The sequence below is a fragment of the Hypanus sabinus genome, chromosome 2 (genome assembly GCF_030144855.1).
Source record: "Hypanus sabinus isolate sHypSab1 chromosome 2, sHypSab1.hap1, whole genome shotgun sequence".
NCBI classification, from domain to species: Eukaryota; Metazoa; Chordata; class Chondrichthyes; order Myliobatiformes; family Dasyatidae; genus Hypanus; species Hypanus sabinus.
The window spans coordinates 120,008,254-120,026,667 of NC_082707.1; the positions used below are offsets into that span (position 1 = coordinate 120,008,254).

The window sequence follows — 18,414 nt, forward strand, 5'->3', positions numbered from 1 at the left end:
GGGTGCTTAACAGTCTTCAGGTAAGCCGAAGGGCCTGTTTTCCGACTGATTTATTTGTGATATCTACATGACAAATTCAAGTTCTGAGCACCTTCAATGTGGAGTGCTATACCAAGGTCCTGCACAGAGGAGTAAGGCTAGAAAACATGATCAAACGCTTGGTCAAAGTGGCATTTTAGATGAATACGGAGGAGGAAAGTGAGGCATTGAAGTGGAATTGTTTGAGATGGAGATGCTGGAAATAGAACTGTATACCTGAAACCATATCTGTCACAATGAATATTCAGGGGAAATTAAGACAGTGGACGTGGAATGGGAAAAAGTCTTAAGCAGATCTGAACACATTAACTATGGGTGGGCTGAAGGAGGGGATCATCTAGATATCATGACCAAGAAAGCTCACCAGAACCACTACTTCCTCAATAGGCCGAAGAAATTTGGCATGACCTTTGATCTTCACCAACTAACAGATGTACCATAGAAAGCATCCTATCCTGATGCATCACAGCTCAGTATGGTAACTGCTCTGTCCATAATCACAAGAAACTGCAGGGAGTTGTGGACACAGCTCAGCAACCATGGAAACCAGTCTTCCTTCCATGGATTCCGTCTACATTTCTTGCTGCCTCGGTAAAGCAGCCAACATAATCAAGGACTCCACTAAAACATCCTCTCTCCTCCCATCAGGCAGAAGATTCAAAAACCTGAAACCACATAACAACAAGCTCAAGGACAGCTTTTATCCCACTGTTATACAATTATTGAACAGTCCCCAAGCACAATAAAATGGACTCTTGACCTCTTTGTGGCCTTGCATCTTATCTGCCAACACTGCATCTCCTCTGTAAAATTTAATCTGCATTCTGTTATTGGTTTTCCTTTGTACTACCACATCATACTGATTGATGAAATAATCTGTATGGATAGAATGCAAAACGAAGCTTTTCACTCCACATCTGTACATGTGACAATAACTTTACCAATTTAACCTACTGAAATTTACTGTAGTCCGAATACTGGACAAGCAGTCAGGCAAGAGAACCGGTGGAGGGATGAAAGCCAGATACAGAACAGAGCAGCATTTAAGGGTGGAAGGGGTGGAATAAGATCCCTACAGAATTGTAGAGGCAGGAACACAGGCTATATCCTGCCCAAATAAGCTGAATAATGCTCCAAATAAACTAAGAGAATCCTGGCTGTTTTCTTGATTTGTTTTTGTTGTTTGAGTTGTTCCAAGGAAGTGGCTGCCCCGATTAACCGATGGCCAATTAACCAGAATCCTCTGTATTTGGTGAACAGGGTACAGGAAGTTGGATGCTCAGCAAATTACTGGGAATTCAACAGTTGGTGTGACATCTATATCATGATTAACCTCCTGTAGCAAACCAAGATCATTCCATCTTTTTCTATTTCCTACCATTCTGGCAATACGTGTACAAATCGATTCATAGACCAGTGCTCAAGAATGGCTTGAGACTAACCATAATCAGGAAACTCAGAGGCAGTGGATGGATTCTGCTGGGAATGCCTGACCTACCGTAGGGGATAAAGGGTCTGTCAGTGGGCGGAAGGAGGATAAAATGCTTCTCTCCCGAAATCACACAGTACAGGTTCTCATAGTGATCTTTATGCACTGAGAAAAAAGATAAATCAAAGTCAGTCAAATAACAGCACAAAGTTAAAGGAAATCCAGTGTAGGCAGATCAATGGACTTCTATCACTGAAGACACAAACTCACTGGACCACCATTTCCCTCAGTAAACAAATAATGCCTTTGTAGAAGTGCTCACCCCTCAACATTTAATATTTACTTACAGAATTATCTACACACAGGATTTATTTTATATATACCACGGATTTCATAAATAAACATTGTATTTTGTAATTTAATTTATGTAAGTATTTAACTAGGAACCTCTTGCAATCCCATTACAATGAGAAAATAGTATAAACAGCATACGATGAGTATACCGTATATAACTATTATATACAGTAAACTTTTGATAATCCATCTCCTTTGGGAATTAGATGGTGCTGGACTAGTAAAATTTTCAGATCATTGATCAATACTCTTTATTTCATTTTTTAAATTGCATGTTACACAGTTTTCCAATTAAACCAATGAGCAAGGATCTAGTGCTTTCCCTGCATATGTGATGCATAAACTCTTCTCAGGCTTCCAGCTGGGTCCAAGTATCGATTTTAACCAATGTTTCAAAGGCAAGCTGCGCGATGTTCATCAGGGATGAGGTCCAAACATGTCTAGTCTAGTGGTGTATACTCAACTCCCATCGTCTGTCCCTCCTGACTGGTTAGTCCTCACCCAATCAGGTTTCTGCTGTGAAGATGGCGCAGTTTGTCATCGAAAGGTCAGTAAAAATCAACATCTGGATCCGACCGGAAGCCTGAGAAGAGTTTACAACCCAGTGAGTCTAAAAGGAGCGGAAAATATTCGCGCACTCCAAACCTTGGCTCCAGCCACAGATCTATCCGCATTCCTGACCCTTGCGTTGCAGGACCCCACACACCAGACCACCCTGGTCTGATGGAGCCAAATGTCTTGATCATCAGAATATCTGTACAATTGAACCTTCATCACATGCCCAAGTGCAGGGTAAAAATATAACTAATGATAATTCTGAGGCCATTAATGTAAGGTAGACATTAGTAAATGCAATGGGAATTTTTAAAGAATTGTTTTTTACCTCCTGAGGTGAGAAGCACAGATGTGTATAATGGAAGCTAACTAATAATGAGGGAGAAAGGAAAGCAGTCACTGTGGACAAGATAGGAATAGGTGAAGGAGAATAGAATATAAACACCGGTATGATAAGATGGGCTGAATGGTCTATTTCTGTGCCATAATCATACTGTTACTACCTAAATCCCACTCCCATTCCAGCACTGTGTTAGTCACTGTACTTAAACCAATTACTCCAGCTTCCCCAGAACATCTCTCAGTAATCCTGTCAAGTCTACCCTGACTAATAACTACACCTAACTGATGCGCATTACGTCCCTCACACTGTCCAGTACACTGTGTTACTGATTCTTGAAGATAATCAAGCTCCCTCAGTTGGCCAGTAACCTTCCCCGAGAACTACACATTACTGATTACTTCTTTAATTGAACTTCCTCACATTGTCACCCAGTATTCCTCACCCCCCCCCCCCCCGGCTCAAGCTACAGACTGTATCTCTAATATTAACTCAGCTCCGTTACATCATCAATCAGCACCCTCCTGCCCCAAACACAGGCACATGACACCAGTTCCATCTGTCAAGAGACATTAGAGACTACAGGTGCTAGAACCTAGAGCCAAAAGCAAGCTGCAAGAGCAGGCAGTCCCACCCCTCAGGTAATGGCAGGGGTCCATGGCATAAAAAAGGTTGGGAACCTCTGTGCTAGAGGGTCTCAGCCAGTCAGGCTGTGTCTGTATCCATTTCCTTCCAGATGCTGCCTGACCTGCTCCGTTCCTCCATCTCTTAGCAAGCGTGAGCAAATGTTGTACAATTTTCTGGTTTAGATGCACAGGGTAGTGTGCTGCACCTTTGTGAATCAAAATAACACCACTGCTGAATGAGTCTATTGTTATAATCCCAGCCCCCTCCTTTGTGAGAATCGCAAGAGCACCTGTTGAGGGGGGGGTCAGCAGACCCAGGAAGTGGGAGAGAGAGAGACATGCCGAATAGCACGTTCCACCAGGATGCAAAATAAGGCGACAGTGACTATTGTCTCATGGAGACCACGTGTAAAGCCCTCGGGCAAAGTGGGCTGGTTGAGAGAGAGATTGCACCATCCCAACCTGATTGACACCTGCGACCCCGTGAGGAAGTATAACGGAGGGTCTAAGGGGGACAGCCCCTTCAGACGCACCAAGACACAAGAGTGATCCCGCCGTAGCGGGAAGCCATTTTGAAGGAAGCCACGTGCGTTAGATTCCGGGATTGGAATTTGTGGCTGGAATCACGGAAAACCGATTTTAACTAACATCGGGGAGGGGGAGCCCGCTCCCCTGATTCAACGGATGCTTCAGAAGGACCCGGCAAGTCTTTCCTTTTCTCACCAATCTCTCTCTCTCTGTCGCACCACGTGAAACCCAGTGATTCCCAAAAGACTGAAGCCTGCAGACTTCTGAGTGACTTTTATATTTCCAACGGACAATATATTATCCCCTAGACAACAGTAGAGCTCATTTCTTAATGATTACTATACCCGCGCTTTAGATTGAGTATTGACGACGTGCATTATCTAAATGTTTGTATTAACCTTACTTTGTGCCCCTTTATAAATAAAAACATTTGAAAATAGTGCCATCAGACTTCAACGGACCTCTCTGTCTTTGCTGGTAAGTTATCCAGTTACGGGATACGTAACAACTTGGGTTTCTCGTCTCTGGATTTGACACCAAATTGGGAGGCCAGTGAATCGGGCTTGTAAGTCCAAAACTTGAATCTGGTTACGCGGGTAGCCAGACGGGAAACCAGCAAAGATGGACGTGGGTGAATTTATGAAAAACCCGACTGTGGGGGTGCTAGAGGTGGCCACCAAATCAGAATTGTTAAATTTGGCGAAGGGGTTGAACCTCGCAGAAGTGAGGTCGTCCATGAAAAAGCGGGAGGTGCGAAGGGCCATAACTCAGTATTACATTGGGAAGAATGTGTTTGAAGCTGAGGTATTGGAAGATATCCCTGAAAAGGTACCATCAAGTGGGACGGTTCAGTTAGAGGTGGAGAAATTAAGGTTGGAACATGAAATTAAGTTAACAGAGCTGGAAGCGGCTGAGAGAGAGAAAGAAAGGGCTGAGAGAGAAAGGGAGCAGGCGTTCCACCTAAAGCAGCTAGAGGCGACCCGGGACCATGAGCTCCAACTAAAGGGGTTAGAGGTGAAAAAGGAGCAGGACCAAGCTGAGAGGCAGACAGCATGAAATTCAGTTAAAGGAGCTAGAAGCAGTCGAGAAAGAGAAGGAATGGGCAGAGAAAGAGAAACAGAGGCAACATGACTGGGAGATGGAGAAGATGAGGAACGAGCAAAGAGATCAAGGGTTAGACCGAGCGGAGCGGTTTAATGTTAGTAGGGAGTTGAGATTGGTACCCCAGTTCGAGGAGACAGATGTTGATAGTTATTTCTTGCTTTTTGAAAAGGTGGCAGTAAATCAGAAGTGGCCAAAAGAGCAGTGGGTGGCGTTGTTACAAAGTGTGTTAAAGGGGAAGGCCCAACGAGCATATGCGGCGTTGTCCCTGGAGGAGGGAGAAGCGGAGAATTACGCTGAAGTAAAGGAGGCCATTCTCCGGACTTACGAATTGGTACTTGAGGCCTATAGACAAAAGTTTAGAAATTTAAGGAAAGGGTGGAATCAAACATATACCGAGCTAGTCCATGAGAAGGGGGTGCTCTTGGACCGTTGGTGCACCGCGGAAAGGGTGGACGAGGATTATGGGCGGCTCAGGGAGTTACTTTTGATTGAGGAATTTAAAGGTTGTGTTCCGGAGGAGATCCGGATGTACTTGAATGAGAAGCCGGATAAGTCCATTTCAGAATTTGCTAGGTTCGCGGATGAATATGTCCTAACCCACAAGACAAAGTTTTCCTCGAATAAAAGTTCCCAGAGAGACCATGAGAACGATCGAGAAAGTCCAACGAGTGAGGCAGAGGTCCCACCGGAAGCTAGCGGTAAGGTTGAGGGGGAAAGGCAAGACGGCCAGAGGTTTCCGGGTTTAACCTGTTTTAATTGTGGAAAGGAAGGGCATATTGCATCTCGATGCTTTGCTCCGAGGAAAGAGGTAGGACGAGGGAAAGCCGCAGTCCCTATCGGATGTGCCGTGGTAATCAGTAAATTGACCAGAGAGCCCAGGATAGACAGAGTACGAGAAGGCTCTGAGACTAAGGAACCGTGTCTGTGACGGAGGGAGACACACCAGTTCCCGTACGAATCTGGAGAGACACGGGGGCTGAGCTGTCGTTGATCAGCAGTAAGGTACTAGAATTTGGTTGGAAAACGGGCATGGTAAAGGTAGAAGGAATAAATAAAAGGATAGAAATGGTGTCCTTATATAAGGTCATTCTGGATTGTGAGCTGGTTTATGGATCAGTTGAAATAGGGGTGCCATCAGAATTCCCGAGAACTGACGTGGACATCCTCCTTGGGAACGATTTAGCAGGGGGTAAGGTTTGGTCAGAAATGCTACCGACCTGCCGACCGGTGCGTGTTGAGGCCCCGCCCCGAGCGTCCAAGGGCTATCTCGCAGGCGCGGTCACTCGCAGCCTGTCGAGAGAGGCAGCTGAGAACGAGAGCAGTTTAAATCTGGCCAGTTTTGATTTGGCCGAGACGTCTTTGCCATGAGGGTTTAGAGGGTGGTCAAACGAAGAGTAGTAAAGTGAAAGGGGGAAAGGGAGAGGAGATAGATCTGCCCTTAGCAAAGAGAAAGGTCCTAAAGGTAGGAAATAAAGATGAGAAACAGATAAAGCTGTTAAAAGGTCCAGAGTTGGACATGGATGATCTGTCTGGTTTGGCAGAATTGTTTGAAGAACTTGAGAGTTCTAAAGGTGTTCCCGATAATGAGGTGAGGGCAATCCTAGATGGAAAGGGTACCCTTGCCTCGAAGGAGTCTGCTGAAAAGGCCAAGGAGGTTGTTTCAGCTCGCAGGGTTGCGCCTTCCCCGGGTGGGAGCTGCCCAGAGAGTAACTGGGAGGATCGGGGGAAGTTAGAATTTGAAAAAGGTACAGGTGTTGAAAGCCTGGAAGAGGCCAATGTCCCGTTTGAGTGTGTCCAAGATGGGGATGCACGTGGTGCTGAACCTGGTAACGGAGCTCAGAAGAAGTCTGAGGTTTCTGATTCAGTGGAACGGGGCGGCCGTCCTTGTGGGTCAGATAGACTTGGTTCAGTGGGAAAAGGGTTAACCTTGGTAACCGTGGGAAGTGTGAGTTCCCCGGTGTTTGTACTCGAAGGTGGGTTCAAAGTTAACGCAGAATTTAAGAATGGGGGGATGAGGATTGTTATTGAAGGAAACGGAAAGTCTGTAGTTTCCAAATCGAAGGAAGAAATCTTAAACCTGGCAGATCGCTCACAGAGTGAGCCGGGGGATAGCGGGGCCCCCCACTCTATTGTTAGGCCAGGATGGGGTGTGAAGAGGCCGCCTTCGACATGCTACTTGAGCGAAGAGTTCAAATTAAACACCAATAGCCTGAAGGGTACTGACAAAAGGGCCAGCCACCTGGGTAAAATCAAAGAATTGGGTGGAAATGGTCTAAGTTTGGGGCATGGTGTTGCTAAAATAACCCTGATGAACGAGGCGGGCGGGAGTTCACCACGCCAAATTACTCAAGTTCCCCACGGGGGGGGGAGGGTGACACGCCTGAAAAGAGGCGACGGTTAATGGGGATGCCATTGTTAACCAGCAAAGCAGGTTGAACGGGTTTGCGCAAAAGCCTGTGAATAATAAAGACAGCCCCTTTGGAGACCTGCCGGTTAAGTAAAACGACTGAAACGATTAGTATTTGCATAAACTTTTGTAAATGCACCTAAGGTCACACCTCCTTAGTTTTGTTGCTGAAAAAAAATAAATAGGTGGTTATTGAATTGAAGTCCATACTTTAGTACGGTACGCGATGTTAAGATATTAGAGAAAGGGACACTGTAATCGTTAACTATTTAGATACTGACTTGAATGTATAATGGTAGTACTCTGTGAAAAGAAAAACTTGAGTATTGTGTTAGATTCAAAAATCCTATAAGACTGTGTACCACTCCGTTTTAACCACTGGTAAAAACGTTTTTAAGAGGGGAGGTGTTATGATCCCAGCCCCCTCCTTTGTGAGAATCACAAGAGCACCCGTTGGGGGGGGTCAGTAGACCCAGGAAGTGGGAGAGAGAGAGACGTGCCGAATAGCACGTTCCACCAGGATGCAAAATAAGGCGACAGTGACTATTGTCTCATGGAGACCACGTGTAAAGCCCTCGGGCAAAGTGGGCTGGTTGAGAGAGAGATTGCATCATCCCAACCTGATTGACACCTGCGACCCTGTGAGGAAGTATAACGGAGGGTCTAAGGGGGACAGCCCCTTCAGACGCACCAAGAAGACACAAGAGTGATCCCGCCGTAACGGGAAGCCATTTAGAAGGAAGCCACGTGCGTTAGATTCCGGGATTGGAATCTGTGGCTGGAATCACGGAAAACCGCTTTTAACTAACATCGGGGAGGGGGAGCCCGCTCCCCTGATTCAACGGATGCTTCATAAGGACCCGGCAAGTCTTTCCTTTTCTCACCAATCTCTCTCTCTCTGTCGCACGACATGAAACCCAGCGATTCCCAAAAGGCTGAAGCCTGCAGACCTCTGAGTGACTTTTATATTTCCAATGGAGAATATATTATCCCCTAGACAACAGTCGAGCTCATTTCTTAATGATGAACATTACTATACCCGCGCTTTGGATTGAGTATTGACGACTTGCATTATCTGAATGTTTGTATTAACCTTACTTTTGTGCCCTTTTATAAATAAAAACGTTTGAAAATAGTGCCATCAGACTTCAATGGAGCTCTCTATCCTTGCTGGTAAGTTATCCAGTTACGGGATACGTAACACTATATGCCATCAACACAGGGCAGGAAACAACACACGCCATCTCCACTGAGGCAAGATCATATCAGGTCCCGAGAAAGTGACTCTCAGCAGGAACCAGAGTCTCTATACTGATTTTTCCTAAAATCTGTGCTCACCCTCAGTAGAAGAAATATTTATAAGGCTATGCAACTAACCTCATAACGAATTGCAAAACTATGAGCCACTGACGAAGCCTTCCAAATCCCAACACACCAAGTTGTATCAGGAGGCGTCAGCAGAACACACAGATACATACACGGAAGCACTGCACTTGATATGTGTTTTACCCTCATCTACTGGGATCCACAGTGGGGTCAGTGTGAAGAAGGGAATACCCTTCAGCCCCTAAACCCAGTTCTGCCAAGAGGTTGACCTTTGAACTAATTGCACCTGCCTAAAATTGTTAGGAATGTCTTAGCATTTTGGTTTAACAAAATCCATCATTTCTGGATTTAAAATTAGCAAACAGCCCAACCACAACTCTTCTTGGCTCTGGAACTGAAGAGCGCTGTATCTGAATAATCTATCAACAGACACTTACTATCGAGCTCAGGCTTCTCCAGACATTACCTCCCGAACCCATCCGCAGTCTGTCCGTTCCCTTTCATTGGACAACTGGTTGGGTCATGGCCTGGAGTGACAATTCAAATGCTTGAAGGGGAACATAAGAGCCTGCATTGTAGTGGACACAGTCCAAAACATCACAGGCATGTCCCTCCCCACCACTGGTCGTATGTATAGGAAGCACTGTAACATCCATCACTGAAGATCCCCACCATCTTCTCAAGCTACCATCCAGCAGGAGGTATAGGACCCAAGTCCCACACCAGTAGGTTCAAGAACAACTACTTTCCTTTGATAATGTGGTTCTTGAGGTAAACTGGTAAAACTCTGATCACAATAGTTTAGCAATGTCCACTTGGATTACTTTGCACTAAAATGGACTATTTTTGGATATAATTCTGTTCTTCCTTGTGAGAAGTTGTATATAATCTATGTTTATGGTTTTCTTGTGAACGCTGCTTAGCTTAAGTGATGCTATGCTGCTACAAGTTTCCCACTGCACATGTGCACAAATGTAATTGTGCAGATGACAATAAAGTTGACTCTAATTTTAGCCTGTCCCTCTCATCTCTACTCTGACCCCTCTGTGCTTTGCCTCTAGATCTCTTCCAACAAAGGTCAACATGAACTGAAGGAATGGCATCTCATTCTCCATTTAGATCCACTTCAGCTTCCCGGTGCTCCAGGAATTTGGATAATGAACATTTGGGCATTTTTAGTCTCTGATTTGCAATGTTCACTTCACTCTTCCCCTTCAATCACCTATCACCAATCCTACCTCTCAGTCTTGCAAGTACTTTAACCTTATACAGTGGCATGCAAAAGTCTGGGTACCCCTGGTCAAAAATTCTGTTACTGTGGATAGCTAAGTGAGTAGAAGATGAACTGATCTCGAAAAGTAATAGAGTTAAAGATGCAACATTATTTTCAACATTTTAAGCAAGATTACTGTATTATTTTTGTTTTGTACAATTTGAGAGTGAAAAAAAAAGGAAAGAAGCACCATGCAAAAGTTTGGGCACCCCAAGAGATTTGAGCTCTCGGATAACTTTTACCAAGGTCTCAGACATTAATTAGCTTGTTAGGGCTATGGCTTGTTCACAGTCATCATTAGGAAAGGCCAGGTGAAGCAAATTTCAAAGCTTTATAAATACCCTGACTCCTTAATCCTCGTCCCAACAATTAGCAGCCATGGGCTCCTCTAAGCAGCTGCCTAGCACTCTGAAAATTAAAATAAACGATGCCCACAAAGCAGAAGGCTAGAAGATAGCAAAGCATTTTCAGATAGCTGTTTCCTCAGTTTGTAATGTAATTAAGAAATGGCAGTTAACAGGAACAGTGGAGGTCAAGTTGAGGTCTGGAAGACCAAGAAAACTTTCCAAGAGACCTGCTCGTAGGATTGCTAGAAAAGCAAATCAAAACCCTGTTTGACTGCAAAAGACCTTCAGGAAGATTTAGCAGACTCTGGAGTAGTGGTGCACTGTTCTACTGTGCAGTGACACCTACACAAATATGACATTCATGGAAGAGCCATCAGAAGAAAATCTTTCCTGCATCCTCACAACAAAATTCAGCGTCAGAAGTTTGCAAAGGAACATCTAAACAAGCCTGATGCAATTTGGAAACAAGTCCTGTGGACTGATGAAGTTAAAATAGAACTTTTTGGCCACAAAGGTATGCTTGGACAAAAAAGGGTGCAGAATTTCATGAAAAGAACACCTCTCCAACTGTTAAGTACGGGGGTGGATTGATCATACTTTGGGCTTGTGTTGCAGCCAGTGGCACGGGGAACATTTCACTGGTAGAGGGAAGAATGAATTCAATTAAACACTAGCAAATTCTGGAAGCAAACATCAGAGTCTGTTTTTTTTAAACAAAGCTGAAGGTGAAAAGAGGATGGCTTCTACAACAGGATAATGATCCTAAACACACCTCAAAATCCACAATGGGTTACCTCAAGAGGTGCAAGCCATCCCTGAGACAAGATTGAAAGACTCTTAGCTGGCTACAGAAAGCATTTACAAGCTGTGATACTTGCCAAAAGGGGGTGTTACCAAGTACTGACCATGCAGGGTGCCCAAACTTTTTGCTTCGGGCCCTTTTCCTTTTCTGTTATTTTGAAACTGTAAAAGAAATTTAAAAAGTAACCTTGCTTAAAATAATAAAGAAATATATCTTCTTTAACTTTATGCTTTTTGGAAATCAGGTCATCTTTTACTCGCTTAGCTATTCACAGTAACAGAAATTTTGACCAGGGTGCCCAGACTTTTGCCTGCCACTGTAAATTTAATTAATTCCATTATTTTATATGGCCAACTTAGAAGGAAGGAGCTTGAAGTTTTCTTGTAGTCTTTTTCCCCATTCTCTACACTTAACAATGCTGATGAAAAACCATCTACCCAACACACTAAATCTGGATCTCTTGCCTGATCTTAAATATTTATGAAATATTCTGCCTTATCTTGTTTCCAGCATACTGCAGTCTCTCCTCCCTCATCCTGCACCCACCTCGTACACTAGGCACTAGTTACTTACATGAGGTCACCGCAGCTGATTCCCCCAGCCAGAAATTTACTGCGTCAGGGCTCTTTCCTTAAAAGAAATAGAAAATGCACATGAATCCTACAATAACATGAACAAAACCTTGCAGTCCTCACCCTACTGGCCAGGTGGTATGCTGGACAATGAGATCTTCAGCCCAGTGGGTAAGGTTCATGGAAGAGCAAAGGACCCATTTTAATAGATGGTAGATCCCTCTGAACGGATGTTCTGGACAGTGGCCTGAGGGCAACTTGCTAACTAGGTAAGTAAAACTAATCAGAATCACCAAAAGGGCAGTCACAGTCAGCTGGGGTGTGTGAATCTCTAAAGGGAGAACCCTCTAATTTTCAGGGGTCTGGAGGAACTTGTGTGAGTTGCTGGTGCTCCAGGACTTGAAAATCTTTATAATCCAGTCTAGAGGTTGATAAAGAAAAACTAGCCTCCAAGAAGCAAGCTACCTCTGGGGTTTCCAAAGTTATTTGCAGTCTCCAGCTTTTAAGTTTGCCTGGAGTATAACTCTGAGCTTTATGTCACCTATTTGCCCATAGTAAATCTACCTCATATCAGTGCTCTCTTCTAGTAGTGACCATCTTTGTGACAGATCATAACTCCTGTGTGTGGTAGTTGGTTGGAGGGGGAGAAGGGAAATTGAGCACTACTTTTCTGTAATGATGCCTATATTTTGTCATTGATTCCGTGCAATGTCATACCCAGTGCCTCTGTCATCCACGGGATGTGGGATTCTACATCCTTCAGGAGCTCAGGGAATTCCTCAGTCAGATTTGAGCATTGCTTCTGTATGTAGAACACGCCATGAGGTGCCTGCTTCCTCTCAACAATGTCCAGGAATTCCCTGAACAGCATCTGCCGTTCCTCAGGCATGACGAATCGGTCCTGGTACACAGCATCCGCATAGCCATTGGGAGTCACTGCCACACTCACTCTCTGCTCTCCAACCCTTTCTCTGCAATTAAACATTTCAGTGTTAGCCCTGCAACAACAGGTACTGTTGCAACAGTGTAAAGCCTTCCAAAGCATTTCACTGGAGTGTAACCTGCCAAAGTTTCTTACTGAACTTAGTCAAAGTGGTGTGGTTTGAAAGGGCATTGTGAGAAAGGGAAATAGGAAATTCCATGGGTTAGAGCTTAGGAAGGGCCACCTTCTGGGCAACGAGAAAGATCAGGGGCCACTAAGAGTTTCAGATTGCAGAAGCAGAGATTTCTGAATGCTGTGGGAGATAATGGAAGTCAGCTGGCAGCAAGGTCACAGAGGAATTGTAAAACAAAGGAAGAAGAATTTAAAGGGAGATAATTTTAAACTCTTAAATCAGAGAGAAAAGAGAATAACAAAAAACAAATTTAAAGGAATTTAAACAGAGCCATTTCCCTTGGTTAAAGTCGGAGAGGATCTTTAATCCTAGCCTCAGTTGTCCCACAACACATCCAGAGGAAGAAAAATGTGTGCGTAACAATGGTCCATTATTGGATAGTAAAAACTGAAAAAACTAATAAAGTCTAGATATAGATTTGAATAAACACTGGGTAATGATAGTGGGTCAAAGAGCTGCATGATCCTCTGGTGCTAAACAGTGTAAGTATCATACCTGAGGTAGGAGAATGTCCATTTGGAGATGGCTGGCCAGTGACTGATGGCATTTTGCACTATGAAGGGCTTGTTGGGACATAGCCAACTTCGCTGGAATTCCAATGGGGTAGGAGGCTGCTCCAAGTAAGGTACCGAATTGTTCAAGTACAGTTCTGGGAACAAAGCAGAAACACTGCATTCATAAAGTCAAGAACTGATAGGCAAGTGACAATGATAAGTAAAACTCACAGGAAGAGAGTAGTTCTATCATTTTGGAGTTGAAGTGTCTGAGCTGAAGTACTGAAATTGGGGAGCTTCAGCACACCTGCTGTTGAAGTCCTCAACAAAGCAAAGGCCTTACAATGCTCCCTCACCAACAGCCATTTCCAGGCAGAATTCCAGACCAGCGGGATTGATCATCTCACCCACCTCCAAACTGGACAGCCCAGCTGTAGTGTTGACGCCTCAGTAATTGCCAACAAAATGTAGGTTTTGGTTCTTGCACTAAAGTTCAAAGTAAATTTGTTTCTATACACGAGCTGCGCTCTTACACATAGGCCCCTCCGCAAACACACCAGCCTCCCTTTAAACTCCTTTTCTCTGTTCTATTATTCAACAAGATTAAGGCTAATCTTCTAACACAATGCCCTTACACCCCCCCCCCCCCCACAGCCATATCCCTCCGCTGTTCAAATATTCTGAAATTTATAAATGGAATATGAGGTAATTAACTGGCCTCCATATCCCTTTGCCATAGAGAACTGCAGAGGTTCTTCACCCTCCTCACGCCCCTTGGAGACATTTGTACTGGCCTCAGTAAGAAAAATTGCACAGGAAACTTACGAGGAAGTAGTTATTTGAAGTTGTTGAATTAGTTAATGAGTCTAGAAGGCTGCAATATGCCCAGGTGGAAAACTATGTTGTCCCTTGTTGGTCTTTGTTATAACAATGACATGAGGGAGGCCACAGATAGGTAGGAGTGGGAACTAAGACAGCAGCATAGAATTGAATATGCTGTGTGGAGATGTTCCACAAAATGGTTTCTCTAATGTAAAGCATTGTGCTCACAGGATGTGTGTTATGAAAGGGCACTGTTTGGTTCCTGGATGGTGGGAATGAATGAAGTGAATGGATGGGTGTTGGATCTCCTGCAGCTGCTTGAAAAGGTGATTAATTGGTGGCGACGGAAGGGCAGAACAATGAGTTGTGAAGGGAATGGGCTCCTTGAAATGCTGAAAACCGGCGCGAGGACAGTCCCCTATGGTGCTGGAGCCTTGTTGCAGAATAAACTGTCCAATATGGATGCTGATTGGGTGGAAAGTGGATGCTATGTTTACTTTTTTTGTTGGAAGAGGAGTGTGAGCAGGGTGTAGGAAAGAGTGAAATGCAACTAGAGACTCTGTCAACCATGGTAGGGGAAATCTACAGCTGAAGAAAGTCAACACGATGCTGGAAGTTCAAGCAACACACAAAATGCCGGTGGAACGCAGCAACTATAGGAAGAAAGTCTTGTATTAGATAAGGAGTGGGTAGAACAGGAGGCAGGGTGGGAGTTGGCATGAATATTTTTAAACCAGAAATAGAGGGATTCTTGTTACACAAAGAGGCGAGACACGGAGCTGAGGTTACAATCAGATCAGTCAGGGACTCAGTAATGTTGGGAGAGGATTGAGGGGACGGTGGTCGAATCCCCTTCGCTTTTGCTAAGAGATGCAGATGGGGTCTGGGCATTTGAAACCAGAGTTAGCAGTGTTGGTTTGTTATTCATCGGTTCCGGTGTCTCCACGGCCGGTAATTACTGGCCTCCCACAATCCCTTGGATCGAGTTAAGCCAGTCCCTGCTCTCCTGATCCCGACCCGGTCAGCCGGCTCGGTGCAAGGACAGCCCGGTGTAGGCCGGGTCCGGTCAGCCGGCTCGGTGCAAGGACAGCCCGGTGTAGGCCTGGCCCGGTCAGCCGGCTCGGTGCAAGGACAGCCCGGTGTAGGCCGGGTCCGGTCAGCCGGCTCAGTGCAAGGACAGTCCGGTGTAGGCCGGGTCCGGTCAGCCGGCTCGGTGCAAGGACAGCCCGGTGTAGGCCGGGTCCGGTCAGCCGGCTCGGTGCAAGGACAGCCCGGTGTAGGCCGGGTCCGGTCAGCCGGCTCGGTGCAAGGACAGCCCGGTGTAGGCCGGGTCCGGTCAGCCGGCTCGGTGCAAGGACAGCCCGGTGTAGGCCGGGTCCGGTCAGCCGGCTCGGTGCAAGGACAGCCCGGTGTAGGCCGGGTCCGGTCAGCCGGCTCGGTGCAAGGACAGCCCGGTGTAGGCCGGGTCCGGTCAGCCGGCTCGGTGCAAGGACAGCCCGGTGTAGGCCGGGTCCGGTCAGCCGGCTCGGTGCAAGGACAGCCCGGTGTAGGCCGGGTCCGGTCAGCCGGCTCGGTGCAAGGACAGCCCGGTGTAGGCCGGGTCCGGTCAGCCGGCTCGGTGCAAGGACAGCCCGGTGTAGGCCTGGCCCGGTCAGCCGGCTCGGTGCAAGGACAGTCCGGTGTAGGCCGGGTCCGGTCAGCCGGCTCGGTGCAAGGACAGCCCGGTGTAGGCCTGGCCCGGTCAGCCGGCTCGGTGCAAGGACAGCCCGGTGTAGGCCGGGTCCGGTCAGCCGGCTCAGTGCAAGGACAGTCCGGTGTAGGCCTGGCTCGGTGCAAGGACACCCCGGTGCTGCCTAGACCTCAGCGCCGGGAAGCTGCAGCTCCAATCCCGCCGCAAGCAGACCCTTACCGCGCGCCTCCTCCGCGACCCGCCGCGCAGCGTCCCGGACCGCCCGCATCACTGCGCCACCTGGCGGCCGGAGGCATCGCCGCGCAGCGTCCCGGACCGCCCGCATCACTGCGCCACATGGCGGCCGGAGGCATCGCCGCGCAGCGTCCCGGACCGCCCGCGTCACTGCGCCACCTGGCGGCCGGAGGCATCGCCGCGCAGCGTCCCGGACCGCCCGCGTCACTGCGCCAATGGCGGCCGGAGGCATCGCCGCGCAGCGTCCCGGACCGCCCGCATCACTGCGCCACATGGCGGCCGGAGGCATCGCCGCGCAGCGTCCCGGACCGCCCGCATCACTGCGCCACCTGGCGGCCGGAGGCATCGCCGCGCAGCGTCCCGGAACGCCCGCATCACTGCGCCTCCTGGCGGGCGGAGGCATCGCCGCGCAGCGTCCCGGACCGCCCGCATCACTGCGCCACCTGGCGGCCGGGGGGCATCGCCGCGCAGCGTCCCGGACCGCCCGCATCACTGCGCCACCTGGCGGCCGCGGGGCATCGCCGAGCAGCATCCCGGACCGCCCGCATCACTGCGCCACCTGGCGGCCGCGGGGCATCGCCGCGCAGCGTCCCGGACCGCCCGCATCACTGCGCCACCTGGCGGCCGCGGGGCATCGCCGCGCAGCGTCCCGGACCGCCCGCATCACTGCGCCACCTGGCGGCCGCGGGGCATCGCCGCGCAGCGTCCCGGACCGCCCGCATCACTGCGCCATCTGGCGGCCGCGGGGCATCGCCGCGCAGCGTCCCGGACCGCCCGCATGACTGCGCCACCTGGTGAGGAGATGAGGTGAGAGAGGAAGAAGGGGGTTGGGAATGGAGAAGATGAGGGGCAGGTGAGGAGATGAGGTGAGAGAGGAAGAAGGGGGTTGGGAATGGAGAAGGTGAGGGGCAGGTGAGGAGATGAGGTGAGAGAGGAAGAAGGGGGTTGGGAATGGAGAAGGTGGGGGCAGGTGAGAGAGGAAGAAGGGGGTTGGGAATGGAGAAGGTGGGGGCAGGTGAGGAGATGAGGTGAGAGAGGAAGAAGGGGGTTCGGAATGGAGGAGGTGGGGGCAGGCGAGGAGATGAGGTGAGAGAGGAAGAAGGGGGTTGGGAATGGAGAAGGTGGGGGCAGGCGAGGAGATGAGGTGAGAGAGGAAGAAGGGGGTTGGGAATGGAGAAGGTGGGGGCAGGCGAGGAGATGAGGTGAGAGAGGAAGAAGGGGGTTGGGAATGGAGGGTGGGGGGCAGGCGAGGAGATGAGGTGAGAGAAGGAGAAGGGGGTTGGGAATGGAGAAGGTGGGGGCAGGCGAGGAGATGAGGTGAGAGAGGAAGAAGGGGGTTGGGAATGGAGAAGGTGGGGGCAGGCGAGGAGGAGGTGAGAGAGGAAGAAGGGTGTTGGGAATGGAGAAGGAGGGGCAGGCGAGGAGATGAGGTGAGAGAGGAAGAAGGTGGTTGGGAATGGAGAAGGTGGGGGCAGGCGAGGAGATGAGGTGAGAGAGGAAGAAGGGGGTTGGGAATGGAGAAGGTGGGGGCAGGTGAGAGAGGAAGAAGGGGGTTGGGAATGGAGAAGGTGGGGGCAGGCGAGGAGATGAGGTGAGAGAGGAAGAAGGGGGTTGGGAATGGAGAAGGTGGGGGGCAGGCGAGGAGATGAGGTGAGAGAGGAAGAAGGGGGTAGTGAATGGAGAAGGTGGGGGCAGGCGAGGAGATGAGGTGAGAGAGGAAGAATGGGGTTGGGAATGGAGAAGGTGGGGGCAGGCGAGGAGGAGGTGAGAGAGGAAGAAGGGTGTTGGGAATGGAGAAGGAGGGGCAGGCGAGGAGATGAGGTGAGACAGGAAGAAGGGGGTTGGGAATGGAGAAGGTGGGGGCAGGCGAGGAGATGAGGTGAGAGAGGAAGAAGGGGGTTGGGAATGGAGAAGGTGGGGGCAGGTGAGAGAGGAAGAAGGGGGTTGGGAATGGAGAAGGTGGGGGCAGGCGAGGAGATGAGGTGAGAGAGGAAGAAGGGGGTTGGGAATGGAGAAGGTGGGGGGCAGGCGAGGAGATGAGGTGAGAGAGGAAGAAGGGGGTAGTGAATGGAGAAGGTGGGGGCAGGCGAGGAGATGAGGTGAGAGAGGAAGAAGGGGGTTGGGAATGGAGGTGGGGGGCAGGCGAGGAGATGAGGTGAGAGAGGAAGAAGGGGGTTGGGAATGGAGAAGGTGGGGGCAGGCGAGGAGATGAGGTGAGAGAGGAAGAAGGGGGTTGGGAATGGAGAAGGTGGGGGCAGGGGAGTAGATGAGGTGAGAGAGGAAGAAGGGTGTTGGGAATGGAGAAGGTGGGGGCAGGCGAGGAGATGCGGTGAGAGGAAGAAGGGGGTTGGGAATGG

General features: G+C 48.7%; 1 protein-coding gene across 1 annotated transcript in view; it reads right to left on the minus strand.

Annotated features, from left to right (window-relative positions):
• jmjd7 (jumonji domain containing 7) overlaps positions 1-16,145 on the minus strand; it is a 29,350-nt gene extending 13,205 nt beyond the window's left edge. The window contains exons 1-5 of the mRNA XM_059953566.1: positions 16,043-16,145; positions 13,313-13,466; positions 12,420-12,673; positions 11,704-11,760; positions 1,538-1,633 (exon numbers count right to left, since the gene is read on the minus strand). Of these exons, the coding sequence (XP_059809549.1) occupies positions 1,538-1,633; positions 11,704-11,760; positions 12,420-12,673; positions 13,313-13,466; positions 16,043-16,091 (610 nt within the window). The 5' untranslated portion in view covers positions 16,092-16,145. The remainder of the gene's footprint in view (positions 1-1,537; positions 1,634-11,703; positions 11,761-12,419; positions 12,674-13,312; positions 13,467-16,042) is intronic.
• Positions 16,146-18,414: the final 2,269 nt, after the last annotated feature.